This window comes from Macaca mulatta, chromosome 9, assembly GCF_049350105.2.
Source record: "Macaca mulatta isolate MMU2019108-1 chromosome 9, T2T-MMU8v2.0, whole genome shotgun sequence".
Taxonomy (NCBI): Eukaryota; Metazoa; Chordata; class Mammalia; order Primates; family Cercopithecidae; genus Macaca; species Macaca mulatta.
Genome location: NC_133414.1, coordinates 104,647,236 through 104,661,474, shown reverse-complemented (window position 1 = coordinate 104,661,474; position 14,239 = coordinate 104,647,236). Strand labels below are relative to the sequence as shown.

The window sequence follows — 14,239 nt, the reverse complement described above, 5'->3', positions numbered from 1 at the left end:
CCCAGCCTCTTGCTGGCCAGAGTTCCCCGGGGGAAGCAGGTGGGAGGGAGGAGTGCCGGTCCCAGCTGCTTCTTCCACACCCCCAAGCGCTCACATCAGTGGTTCCCCAGGGGTGGTGTCTGGGCTCGCAGCTTTGGTGTCACCTCAACGCTTGTTGGAAATACAAATTCCCGGTCCCAGCCCAGTCCTAACAGCTCAGAACTCCAGGGACAGGGCTGGCAATGAGCTTCCACAAGCCCTGCAGGAGGTTCTGAAGTTCCCCGGGTTCGAGAACCGCTCTCAGTGCAAACCACCTCCCCGCTCCTCTCGGCCAGGGTCCCCCATCCCCCCACACGAACCTCCCCACCGCGGGCCCAGCGGTGCGGAGCCGGCTCCTGAGCCCCGGCAACGGAGAGATGACGCGGTGTTGACTCAGCCGGTCAAGGACAGCGAGGGCCAGCCCGGGGGCTGAGGCGAATCGATGGGGTCCGGACAGTCCCGCGCTTCGCAGCGTAGGGGGCCTGGGCCTCGGCTCTTCCCGTCACCTGGCGTGCCCGGGACTCGAACCTGCCTGGCTCGCCATCCGCCGGCAGGAGCAGAGCCCCAAGGCAAACGCCCCGGGAGAGACCCCAACCCACATTCCAAGCACCCAGCCGCGGTCCCGGGCCTCAGAGCGAGAGCCAACAAGATGCAGCCCCAGTCACTTCCTGTCCCCAGAGCCCAGCACCACGCCAGGCACCCAGGAGGTCAAGAAAAGGTGTACAGATTTTTTAAATCAAAGAATTAGACTTGCAACGAGGTCAGTCGTCCCACGGACGGCTTTATTTTACAGTCAAGTTACTTATTTAAAAAAAAACATTTGGGCCATTTTTTTTTTTTTTACAGTGAACAATTCTATATACACATTATAAACATTGTTTGATATAAAACAGTATCTACAATCTACTTACATTTAATTAAGCTGTGACTTCTAGTTCATCTGCGATTAATTTTAGTCAGGTCAGTTTCTCTGCTTGAATTGGGAGGTACTATCCCCTTAACACCTTGGTCAAACAGGTACTAAGTGATAGTGCAAAACAAGCATTTAAGATTCTTATCAGCTATATCTCCGACAAAAAGAACACACATCTCTGAGACAAGAGCTCTGAAATGGTTTTGGATTTAAGACGCCAGTATAAGAATGTCATATAAAAGTAAAGAATGTTTTCATTTTAAAATACTCCAAGGCTGCCTGAAATGTAGGCACCTCTGGATGTGGGGTATCCCTTTGCCTTTCCATTAAGTGGGAGATACACAGATTACAGAAAAGACATTCAAGAAGGTCCTATTAAAACCTTTAAAGCTGTAACTTAAAAATTTAAATTTAACAAAATTACTTTTTTATAAATAGTGAAAACAACTTATTTTTTTTTAAAGGGGGATGAATTTAATCACTACAATGTCACTTTATGAAAACCACCTAAGATCGGTACATAAACTATTTGTTAAGTCAAAATCAAGGTCTCCATGTAGGTTTGTTAACTGAGCAGTGCACCAAATATTTTTAGGTTTCCAGAATACCAGAAAATTGATTCCCTTTCTTATATAGCCTTCCAGTTCTTCTATGAAGATTTTCTGTAGCAAAATATTATTCCTAAATCCAGTTTTCTGAACATGCCAATGCCAGTGGTCATCATCCAGCATTAAAATAGCCTTTATCGCCCTCAATGTCCACTTCCTGATCAGAATCCTCTGAAATCTCTGATTCAAGGTCTTCCTGGGAGGCAGGGGAGGGCGAACATTGAGAGCTATCCAAAGAAGCACCTTTATTCTGTTCACTGGGCAAATCTTGCCTCTGATCACAGGAACTGTCCAAACTTTCCAGTTCTTCTTTTTTATTGCTTTGAGGGTTCTCCTGAATAAAAGAAATGAAAATGGAGATTGGAAGGATCATAAAATATGGATAGTGAGAGGAATATATCAAAATGTCTCCTCATCTGATTCCATCTTTTAATTTTTAGTTTACTGTTTTTAGTTTATAATCTTATTCAGGAGATACATACTTGTGCTTTTCTCTCACTTTGTAAGAAAAGTTTCTGTCATATCAAAGATTATATGCTTAAAAGATGAGAACCAATCATGAATATAAGTGTGATATATTACACCAATTGAACATGAATTCTGGTTACTTAACACCAGCCCAGACCCATGGTTTCAATATTCTCAAAAGTTTAAGGGGGAAAGAAAATCCGATCTCTACAGATACACCTTAACTTCATTCTTTAAATATTTAAACACCTTGCCAATTAACAGTCTTTCCGACATTTTAAAAATAAGAATGCTAAATGGTGAATTAAGAATAAAGTTTCAAAATTATTAGACTGGATTTTTTTCATTCATTTTCTGGAGCAAATTTATAAACATCTACATGTGTAAATGTATAACAAGTTAAAAAATCATGGCAAAGAAAAAAATGTGTATCTGGAAGAAGGCTGCCAACTGAGAACGTAGACAATTAGCTACAATTTACTTAAAATCTGGGGCAAATTTCTGGGAAATATCCCCATATTACATAGAAACCACTATTTTTAAGGTCTCTGGTAAACTAGAGTCAAGCCTTTGACCAAGAACTATTAAGTATATAAGCTAGTGAATTTTTAATCCTATGCTTGTCTAAAATGCATATAAATACTACACAGAAATATTACAACATCTATTTGTTATATAGTTGCAAGCCTATAGTCTCAACAAATAGATGTACAAGGTCACAAATTGAGAGTGAATCTGCAAATATTTAAATCACATTACAGTAATGAAATTACAGGAATTTTATTTTCTATTTCAAAATATTCTTTGGGACACTTTCTTTTTAATGAAAAAGTAATGATCAGTAAATTTTAAAATCCACTTTGCTTTAAATTTCTCTACTCATTGTTTCAAAGTATTTATTATAAACTGTATATATAATGACAAGTGAACAATTCAGCAATTATCAGATAACTATGGAGAATATATCCAGATTAGGACATCAAAAATGAATGTTTAGCTTTAAGTCAATAGACCTTCTTTTAAAAAACCAAATTAGCCTTTACTTTTTATCGCATATTGCGAAACAAGGTCACTGGAAGAAAGACTGTTAGAAAGTTTAAGCTACTTTTCAAACAGGCTTGAATATTTTCTTACAAGTTTTATATTTCATTTTAAGAGCTGGCATTAGATAGAAAATAATTTTTAAACTCCGTGACATTTAATTCTTCTAAAAAAACAGTGCAAACAAGACTTAAAGGTGTTTGTTTCTTTATATTTACCCTTGAGTTCTGCCTGGTTTTATTATGGCTGTGTAAATAAAAGAAACAATTTTCTCCCAAAGATAACTGCTTAAGTCATTTACTGTCAATTACTTTATCTTTCCTGCGTTAATTAGATAAACAACATATGGGATTTATAAAACAATTAGCTGGGAGTTTTACTAGCCAGTGTGTGAAAACCCAAGCATAATTGATATAGGAACCCCATTAGGTGCTTTTAGCATTACTGCCACCTGAGCAACTCATCCTGAATTTCAGCAGGACTATTTGTCTTTTTAATCAAGGTGAAGAGGTTAAATAGTCTCTTAAATGACTTTTGCATACAACCCATAACAGCCTTGCACTGAGATAACGTGATAAAAATATTTCCATAGAAACAGAACCATGTCCATACCTGTTTTAATCTCCTCCATTTAGCGCGTCTATTCTGAAACCAGGTTTTGACCTACAGAAAAGAGAGAAAGAAAACTTGCCACGAGCCCGCATCGGGACGTGCCAGAGGGCAGGGTGGCTCCTCGCCTCTCTCTCGGTGACCCGGCGACCCCTGCCCCAGAAGCCTTCCCTTCCCGGGAGGCGGCCCCAGGCCCCCGAACGAGCTCACCTGTCTCTCGCTGAGCTGCAGCATCTTGGCCAGACGCTTCCTTTCGGGCGGAGAGAGATATTTCTGCGTCTCGAACTTCTTCTCCAGCTCGATGGTCTGGTCGTTGGAGAACCTCACCTGGCCGCCTTTCCTTTTATGCAGAGGCCTCTGCAAGAAGGGGCTCCAGAGTAGAGGTTTGCCTGCGGGCGGAAAGAGCGACATTCACCCACGGCCCTGGAGCGGCCTGGCCAGACCCGAGCTGCCGGGCCCAGGGGATGACAAAGGTTGGCCAGGAGGCCACCCAACCAGACACGTTCACATACACCCACCGGCACGTGGACCTAACACGTTCCCATCAACACATAAACATACCCAAAGTCACACCCGACACCGCAGATGCACACAGCTTTGTACACACACACAGACGCACAGCCGTCACACCTAGAACTAAATCCAGACATATCTTTAACCCCGAAAAAAATGCGCACTACCTGCTGGTTTTACAATACCATGACCCTCTTTCACCAGTGGATCTCGGATTTATACATAACTTTTTGCCCCGTTGGATCTCCCTTGGTGGGCCGCACTTTCGAACACCGGGTGTGTGCGTGTTGGAGAGGAGCGGGGCTGCTGCACCGCCGAGGCCTGGCTGCGCGGGAAGCGCTCCGGCCCGGCCGCCCGCATTAGGCCGCGCGAGGAGCCTCCAATCCTGGCTGGGGGAGCCGCGGCCTCCTCTGATTTCACACCCAGCCCGCGGGGGCGGCCAGTTAAAGCCACCCCATGGGCTATGGCAACATTTCCGTCAATGTGTTTCCTGTTGGTCTAGCTCGAAAAACCCTTTGCTTCCTCCTGCGCGGTCCCAGCAGTAACCCAAGGAAACTCAGGGCGCACTGTGAAAACGTTAGCCCCCAGGTCCGGCCCGGCTGAGGGTCCAGCTCCAGCCCCGACAGGCGACCACAGCCAAGCTCGGGCCGCATCATCAAACCCTCGAGGCTGGAATCAGACAGGATAACAACTGAAAATCATAAAAAGATGAACTAAAAATACAATCCCCCTCCCTGTAACGGCGAGAAGGTAAGGTAGAGGGCCGAGCTAGAGGCCGCGCCATAATAATGGCGACATTAAAATGCTAATTAAGACGTTAATTGTTTTCAGGGTCCCTACTGAAGCTTCTAATAACAGAGTTCATTTAAAACTCTAGAGGCGCCCCGTTTCCTTATTTACCCTAGGGCTCCAGACCTCGAAGGCGCCAAGGGTCACCCACAGCGCGGACCACGGGCGGCTTATTTCTTAGGCCGCACAGCGAGGGGACAAGCCCCGAAGTTCTGGAATATATGCCCTATGTGTCCCTGCTTCCCTTCCTAACTGGCGACCAGCAGCTGCTGCTTCCTACTCCCAAAGTAGTGTCGGTCGGTGTGTCCGTCAGTGTGCAGGCCTGCACCTCAACGCTTTGAAAGCTAGCATTGTTTTTTCGAGATTTTGCTTGCGTCAGGCTTCAGACTGGTGCAAAACAGCCTCGAAAAAAAAAATAGGAAGCAACTGGTTATTTTAGCTGCCATAAAGTCACATCCCACACAGAGGAAATGAACAATATCAGAAAAACGGATCCCGGCTATCAGAAGTCGAGTGTTTCCTGAATTTGTCTGTATTGAGGATGTCGATAAAATAATCAGCAGCGTGCACTACTCCGGGGGAAGGGTCTGCTTCATGCAGCCAGGAAAACACTTAACAGCTTCTGAAACCAGATTTACTCCTATCGAGAACTCAAGATTTCCTGTATGAACGGAAAGGGTCAGGCTCTTTCACTGCACAAGCCTGTTGAACCAGGTCCAGCCCCGTAGTCACCCGGGCCCGGCTGCCCCACGGGGGCCGGCCCAGGCGCCTCGACGCCCCTTTCCCCATCCCTCCCGCTAAGGGAGCCCCACCCCGGGTGACACGCGCGGTCCACGGCTGCTCTCGCCGCGAGGTCTATCGCCGGCCCGCGGGCCCCGACGCCTGCAAGGTGCAGGAAAACCAATCTGAGTCACGGTGCGGTCAGCCCCGGCCGCGCGCCTCCTGTCGCCGCGCGTGACCCACAGCCTTTTTTCCATCGCTTTTGCCACAGCCGTCTACGGCCTGGCCCCTTCGCCCCCTTGGCCTCCCCGGGGCTGCCACCTGCCGGGTGGCGCCTCCTCACCCCCACCCTCGCCCGGCCGCCTTACCCAGGGGGTCGTGGCGGAGCAGGGCGTGCGTGTAGTCGTTCACCGTCCGCGGGAAGGGGTAGAGAGGGCCCCCGAAGCCGCCGGGTCCGTAGGCAGCGGCCAGTGCGGCGGCGGAGTGGTGCGAGAAGGCGGGGTGGATCGGCGTGGGCTCGTACACCGGGGTCCGGTAGGGGGACACGAGGCTGGTGAAGGAGGAGTTGGGGGACGGCAGCGTGGGGGCGGGCGTGGGCGCGGCGGGCCCGCGGCCCAGGATGTCCTCGATGTAAAAGGGCGTCGGGTGTGCTGGCTGCAGCAGCGGCGTAGGCGCATACAGCGGCACCCCCACGGCGCCCGCCGCCGGCCCGGGGTGCGGGTACTGCATGGCTCCGCCGCGCTCCGGCCCTTCGCAGAGCTACTAGCTCGCGCCGCGGCGCTACATTTATCCGCGCTCCGCGCTCCCGGCGATAGGCTCCGCCGGCCGCGGGGTGGGGCCGCGCTTGCTGGCCCCTTCCTGCCGCCGGGCCCTGCGGCCAATGGCGCGGGGCCCCAGGAGCTGCCGCCCGCCCCCACCCCGGCCCGCCCTGCCGGCTGAGCTCCCCGCCCCTGGGACGCGCTTGCTCCCAGGCTCCGGGGACCTGGCTCCCTGGTTCCCCGCCGCCGCCGTCGCCCCTCGGGGCTCCAGGCACCCCGGCTGAGGACGCCCTCGAGGGAAGCCCGGGGCCGCGTGCGTCGGGGGAGGCGCGAGGAAGGCGGCCGCCTGGAGTGCGGGCTCCAGCGGCCCTGTCCGCGGTCCCGAGGCACCTCTGCCGAAATTCGGGAGCGCCGTCCGGCCCCGGGACCGGGGTGGCAGCAGGCGTTTCCAGGCGGGGAGCAGCGGGACTCGGCGGGAGCAGAGGCCGCTGGCCTAAGACGCCTTCCCAGTGGGTGCGCTCCCTGGATTAACAGTGGCGCTGGCTGTCACCCCGGCCGTCTCCCGAGCTCAGAGCGGGACAGCGCCCTGGGTTCCTAGGGCTGCTCCGCGGCCCTTAGCTGCGGCTCGGCGGGGTTCGGATGGCTGGCGTTCAGGTGCTGCGGGCTCTTGGCCGCTCCACCCGGTTTCATTTGGAAGCCTCGGACTCAAGCCACTTCCGCGAGGATGCTGGCAGAAGCCGCACCGAGCAGCAATCAAGGGGAGACCCGGGTTCTACAGCGCCGGGCGGAGGCTGTGCAGTCTACAATCCAGTGGGGGCTGCTCCGTGTCTTTTCTGCCGGCTCTTGAGGGTCGCAGCTGCGCGCAGTCTGGCTCTCTGGTTTTGCACATGTTTTCTATTGAGGCAGTCCGTACCGCTGGCCGGTATGGCCTCGGCTCTGTGCGGCTCCACTCGCCTGCGGGGCAAGGGGGCATTTTCTTGATTGACGCCCTCCTGCGGTCGTCACACCTCGCGGTGAGCGGTTTCTGCTAAGGTGCTCCATTAATCGTGGAAATGGAAAGACTTCCCAGCTTTTTCCCAGCTTTTTCTACTGAGACTTCTCAGGTTTTAAAGTTTATAATTTGGAACTATTTGTCCAAACGCAGCGGGACCACAGTAGGAAGAGGCGTGGACTGTGAGCCTGACCGCCTGTTCGAGTTTCACTTCGCACATTTTTGTTGAGCAACTAGTGTGTGCCAGCAGTGAAAAGGACAGATGTAGTCTCTCTCCTCACGGAGACAGGAAACAAATTTTAATACATGTATGTGCTAGGAAGGAGATGTACATAATGATCTAAAACCTGTAACAAGGGGACATCAGCTATCTGGGGGACATTAAGGAAGGGAAAAGCTTCCCAAGAATTGATGTTTGAAAAGTGAGTAGGTGTCAGCAAGCCCAGGGTGCTTTCACATTCCAAGTCCAGAGAACAGCATGTGAGCGTTGTTAGTTAATGCAACTTTCATCAAGTCACCATCCCTGAGTTTTTCTCACCTGAAACATTTGAGACTTGGCCTAAAGGCTCCTAATCTTTCTAGGGTAGTGTTAACAGGTATCTTTCAGAATCTAAGGACGAACAAGAGCTACAAGCCCAGACAAACTCAGAAATGTACTACACTGTCATTCGAGTTAAAGCATGTTGGGGGTAGGTAAGAATATAATTGCTCTATTATATAGTATATATAAATTATAATTTTATATATGATATAAACTATCTCTGGAAGGATAACGAACATTGGTTGACTATGAAGAAAAGAGTGGATTGGAGGGAACATGTATGGCTGTGAATATTTGGAGACTTGCACTAGATGGATGTATGACCTATTTGTCGTATAAGTAAGTCCTTGAAGAAGTGACTGATTCTAGGTCTAGGGCAAGAAAAGTACAAGGTAAGCTCAAAGACATCTTGTGCCAGAAACCGTGAAAAGAAAATAGGGACCACCTTGGAGTGGTTTCCATCGGCAAAATTTGGGGTGATTTAAGCTTTAAAAATACATTATAGATTTATACCACTTTGAATATAACAATTCGTGAGTCCGTAGTGGTACTCAGAGGGGGAAACGTGCAGTGGATGTGAAAGCTGGAAGAATGCCAGCTAACAGATGCAGAAAAATTGGTACAATCAAAAAACGTAATAATTCTTTCAAGAAAGTCATCATCAACTAACAAGTGAAATGTTGAGGATGAGGATTTTCACACGGCCTCATAATATCATCCCAATTAACTGGATTCTAGATTTAAAAAAACTATAAAAGACATTGCTTTTTATGGGGGGATAATGGGGACAAACTATGAAGTGTATGTTAGTTGACATTATTAATCTTCTTTTAGATATGATATTGGTATTGTAAGTTACTTTGGAAAATGTCTGCGATCTTGGGAGTTGCAAGCTAAAGTGTTTAGGGGTGATGGGTCATATCTGCAGCTTACTTTCATATGCTTCAATATATACATATATGTGCACACACATCTACATGTATATTTATACACACATATCTATGTATATGCACATATATGTATATATAAAGAGGGAGATATCACAGGTTCAGTTCCAGACCACTTCAATAAATAAACAGCAATAAAGCAAGTCACATGAATTCGTTGGTTTCCCAGTGCATATAAAGGAGGTTATCTTTATACTGTATTCAGTGTTCAATAGCATTATGTCTGAAAAAACAATGTACATACCTTAATTTAAAAATACTTTGTTACTAAAAAAATTGCTAACTATCGGCAAGGGGTGTTAGCTCATGCCTGTAATCCTAGTACTTTGGGAGGCCAAGGCCAGCGGATCACTTGAGGTCATGAGTTCAAGACCAGCCTGGCCAATATAGTAAAACCCCCGTGTCTACTAAAAGTACAAAAATTAGCCGGAAATTGCTTGAATCCGGGGGGAAGAGGTTGCAGTGAGCTGAGATCATGCTACTACACTCCAGCCTGGGCAACAGAATGAGACTCCATCTCAAAAAAAAAGAAAAAATTGCTAACAATCATCTGTGCCTTCAGCAAGTAATAATCTTTTTGCTTTTGAGGGGTGTTGCCTTGATGTGGATGACTGCAGGGTGGGAGGCACAGAAGGTTGGGGTGGCTGTGGCAACTCCTTAAAGACAACAATGAAGTTTGCCACATCTATTGACTGCTCCATTCATAAAAGATTTCTCTGTAGCATGTGGTGATGTTTGATAGCATTTTTATCCACAGTAGAACTTTCAAAATCGGAGTTAATTTTCTCAAACCCTGTGCTGCTCTATCAAGTGTGGTTGTGTAATAGTCTCTCTCTTTTTTGTCCTTTTTTTTTCCTTTTTGTAGAGAATGGAGTCTCACTACATTGCCCAGGCAGGTCACGAACTACTGGGCTCAAGCTATTCTCCTGCCTCTGCCTCCCTAAATGGATTACAGGCATGAACCATTGCATCCAGCTATGTAATATTCTAAATCCTTTGTTGTCATTTCAATAATGTTCACAGCATATTCAGCAGAAGTAGATTCCATCTCAAAAAAACACTTTCTTTGCTCATCCGTAAGAAGTAACTCCTCGTCATTCAAGTTGTATCATGAGATTGCAGCAATTCAGTCACATCTTCAGGCTCCACTTCTATTTCTCTTGCTGTTTTCAGCACATATGCAATTACTTTCTCCACCGAAATCTTGAACCCCTCAAAGTCATCTGTGAGGGTTGGAATCAACTTCTTCCAAACTTCTGTTAATGTTGATATTTTTACCTCCTCCCATGAATCATGGCCTCTGGAGTGGTGAATCTTTTCCAGAAGGGTTTCACTTGACTTTGCCCACATCCATCAGAGGAATCACTATCTATGGCAGCTATAGCCTTACAAAATGTATTTCTTAAGTAATAAGATTTGAAAATCAAAATCACTCTTTGATTCATGGCCTGCAGAATGGATGTTGTGTTAGCAGGCATGAAAACAACATTCATCTTTTTGTATATCTTCAGAGCTCTTGGGTGACCAGGTGCATTGTCAATGATCAGTAATAATTTGAAAGGCATATTTTTTTTTTCCTGAGCAGTAGATCTCAACAGTAGGCTTAAAATATTCAGTAAACCACACAGTAAAATGATGTGCTGCCATCTAGGCTTTGTTGTTTTATTTATAGGGCACAGGCAGAGTAGATGTAGCATAATTCTTAAGGGCCCTAGGATTTTCAGAATGGCCAATAAGCATTGCTTTCAACTTAAGTGTCAGCTGCATTAGCACCTAACAAGAGAGTCAGACTGTCCTTTGAAACTCTGAAGCCAGCATTGACTTCTCACTAGCTATGAAAGTCCTAGATGGCATCTTCTTCCAATAGAAGGCTTTTTGATCTACATGTAGAATCAGTTTAGTGTAGCCATGTTCATCAATGATCTTAGCTAGATCTTCTGGGTAATTTGCTGCACCTTTTCTATCAACATTTTCTGCTTTACCTTGCACTTTTATGTTATGGTGATGGCTTCCTTCTTTAAACCTCGTGAACCAACCTCATCTAATATCCACCATTTCTTCTGCAGCTTCCTCACCTTTCTCAGCCTTCATAGAATTGAAGAGAGTTGGGGCCTTGCTCTGGATTAGGCTTTCGTGTAAGGGAATGTTGTGGCTGGTTTAATCTTCTATCCAGACCACTTGCACTTTCTCCAGATCAGCAATAAGGCTGTTTCACTTCTTAGCATTCATTTGTTCATTGGAGTACCACCTTACATTTCCTTCAAGAACTCTTCCGTTGTGTTCACAGCTTGTCTAACTTCTGGTGGATCTTAACTTTCTACATGACCTCCTTGCTGAGCTTAATCATTTCTTGCTTTTGATTGAAAGAGACATGCGATTCTTGCTTTCCCTTGAACACTTAAGGGCTATTGTAGGGTTATTAATTTGCCCAATTTCAATATTGTTGTCTCTCAAGGAATAAGGAGGCCCAAGGAGAGAAGGAAAGAGACTGGGGAACAGCCTGTCAGTAGGACAGTCAGAACACACGACATTTATTAAGTTAGCCATCTTCTATGGGTGCAGTTTGTGGTGCCCCAAAATGATTAAGCAGTAACATCAAAGATCACTGATCACAGATCATCATTACAGATATAATAATAAATATTACAAGAATTACCCAAATGTTACACAAAGACATAAAATGGGCACATATTCTTGGGAAAATGGTGCCAATAGACTTGCTTGATGCAGGGGCGTCACAAAGCTTCAATTTGTAAAAAACGGTAGTATCTGCAAAGCACAATAAGGTGAAGCACAATAAAATGAGGTATGCCTGTATCGAGAATTATTAACTGGTGAATTTAGGCGAAGAGTATACAGGTATTTGTTTTACTATAATTTCAGGGTATATAAGTATTTGTTGTACTCTAATTTTAGCTTTTTTATAATTACACATAGTAATTAAATTACCATAATTCCTATAGATTTGAAAGTTTTCAATGTAAAAATGAGAAAAAAATGAAAACACCATTTCTTTTTTTAAATCTCAAATTCCTTTTTACCATCCTTTTTTTTTTTTTTTTTTTTTTTTTTTTTGTGACGGAGTCTTGCTCTGTCACCCAGGCTGGAGTGCAGTGGCGCCATCTTGGCTCACTGCAAGCTCTGCCTTCCAGGTTCACGCCATTCTCCTGCCTCAGCCTCCCAAATAGCTGGGGCTACAGGCGCCCGCCACCACACCCAGCTAATTCTTTTGTACTTTTAGTAGAGATGGGCTTTCACCGTATTAGCCAGGATGGTCTCGATCTCCTGACCTCATGATCCTCCCGTCTCGGCCTCCCAAAGTGCTGGCATTACAGGCATGAGCCACCATGCCCAGCCTACCATCCATTTTTTTAAAGGCAAAATGTTTTGAATAATTTGTGAAGATTGCGTACAATTTCAGGTAGTGCCTTGCCCCTGGAAACTATCAGTGAAGCGTTATTTGGGAATCATTGATCCCTCTGTGGGTCAGCTCCAATGTTATGCCATCTCCACCAGTCATCATTCTCATGAATGGCCTGATGAATTCAATGTGCTCTTCTGTGTTCCAAGGACAGAGACAAGCTCTGGGGACCAAGAAAGAACAGTTATCTGAAATTCAAACCTACCTTCACAAGTTATGTTTGGGTCTTCAAAGATTGGGACCTCAGTAAACTAAGCAGAAAACTGTGCTTATTATTTTTCTCACAAAATGTTTCCCCCTTGTTTTTGTTGTTCTCCTTTTTCCTGCCCCTTCTACTCCGCAAGTAACAGATGATGACTCCAATTCATTTAATGCTTTCACAGTAAATCACTAGCCAGCCTTTATTCCTCATCTTCAGAAATAGTATGAGTTTATGGTACTGGTTTATTCTGTGCATGATTCAACCACCAGCCAAAAGATCTAAATCTACAAATCTTTTAAAAATATATATTAAAATGCTAGGGAAATAATCACTAGCATAGAATTATTAAATAATCACTAATAAAGGAAGCATCCTCTCTTTCTTTGATTTAGCCACAGATCCTGGGAAGTAGATGGAGATCTGAGAAGGCATTGGTAAAACATTCCAACTCAGCTACATAATTCTCACTGGCAAACTGAAGCACTTAATTCTGTTAAGCTATATAACACTACCTTTTCTACATCTAATCATCAGATCCATGTTCACTTAGCTAAAGTTAAAAAAAAAATTACAACCACATTTGTGAATGTCACATTTATTGAACTACATAATTTTTAATATCACTTGTGTACGTTTTATAGTTTGTTTTATTGTTTTAAAAGTCATTTGGGGCCCTAAAAGAACTAGATTTTTCCAAAGTTGTCCTTATGATTTTTTTTCACACAGTCAGAACTAATAAAACAAAACTGTTCTAGCTATTTAATTCAAAATCTCTTGGAGTTTCAATATTTTTTCTCTGCTGGATACTAAAACCAATAAAGCTACATGAGATTTTAATTATATTCTGAATTAAACAAGACTTTCTCCAAAAATTTGGCCCCATTTATTTTAGCCATTGCTGTTGTGCAAAAGACCAAATTTGTAAGAAGGTTCTTGTAATTTATCTAGAAGGAATTTAGGTAAACATTTTGCAACTTACTTTTAATAAATATATGTAGAGGTAAAAATTCAAGTTAGCTATAGCTTGAAAGCATCAGTGGATTTTATTATAACAACTTGGTTCTATTTATACTTACACTAAGTTTTATCTTCAACTGTTGGGATGACTAAAGCATTTATTGAATTTCATATCAAATCATATATTTTTCAAATATTTGACAAAATCTAGTTAGTGCTTTAGTGGTTTACTAATTTACAAAATACTAACCTGATCAAACAGAAATGCCTCATCCACATCATAAATGGAATCAGAGCCCTGAAATACATAAACAGTAGGCATCATGACATTGCTTCAGTGATGTTCTTTTTCCAATTTTTTTTTTTTTTTTTTTTTTGAGATGGAGTCTTGCTCTGTCACCCAGGCTGGAGTGCAATGGCGTGATCTTGGCTCACTGCAACCTCCACCTCCTGCATTCAAGCAATTCTCCTGCCTCAGCCTCCTGAGTAGCTGGGGTTACAGGTACTGGCTAATTTTTGTATTTTTAGTAGAGATGAAGTTTTGCCATGTTGGCCAGGCTAGTCTTGAACACCTGGCCTCAGGTGATCCACCAGTCTCAGCCTCCCAAAGTGCTGGGATTACACGCATGAGCCACCATGCCTAGCCTTTTTCCACATTTTACATACTACAAGGTGCATCACATACCACTGTCATGTGGGTGAATTTTACTGACCATGGAGCTTTAGGTAGAGCTTTAGGTAAC

The 14,239-nt window shown here is 45.1% G+C and overlaps 1 protein-coding gene across 1 annotated transcript; it reads right to left on the bottom strand.

Annotated features, from left to right (window-relative positions):
• Positions 1-779: 779 nt before the first annotated feature.
• On the bottom strand, positions 780-6,440 carry HHEX (hematopoietically expressed homeobox). Its single transcript, XM_001090715.5, has 4 exons — positions 6,048-6,440; positions 3,868-4,046; positions 3,661-3,711; positions 780-1,873 (listed from the first exon to the last, which is right to left on the bottom strand). Exons 1-4 carry the CDS (start codon positions 6,406-6,408, stop codon positions 1,652-1,654), a joined length of 813 nt encoding a protein of 270 aa, XP_001090715.2. The 5' UTR covers positions 6,409-6,440; the 3' UTR covers positions 780-1,651.
• Between the last annotated feature and the right edge of the window lie 7,799 nt (positions 6,441-14,239).

Bases quoted from the DNA above. Each gene is read 5' to 3' on its own strand.
- HHEX (XM_001090715.5), bottom strand. From the start codon at position 6,408: ATGCAGTACCCGCACCCCGGGCCGGCGGCGGGCGCCGTGGGGGTGCCG. The intron at 3,712-3,867 runs GTGAGCTCGTTC...TCTTTTCTGTAG, and splicing joins TGCAGCTCAGCGAGAGACAG to GTCAAAACCTGGTTTCAGAA. The intron at 1,874-3,660 runs GTATGGACATGG...TCTTTTATTCAG, and splicing joins AATGGAGGAGATTAAAACAG to GAGAACCCTCAAAGCAATAA.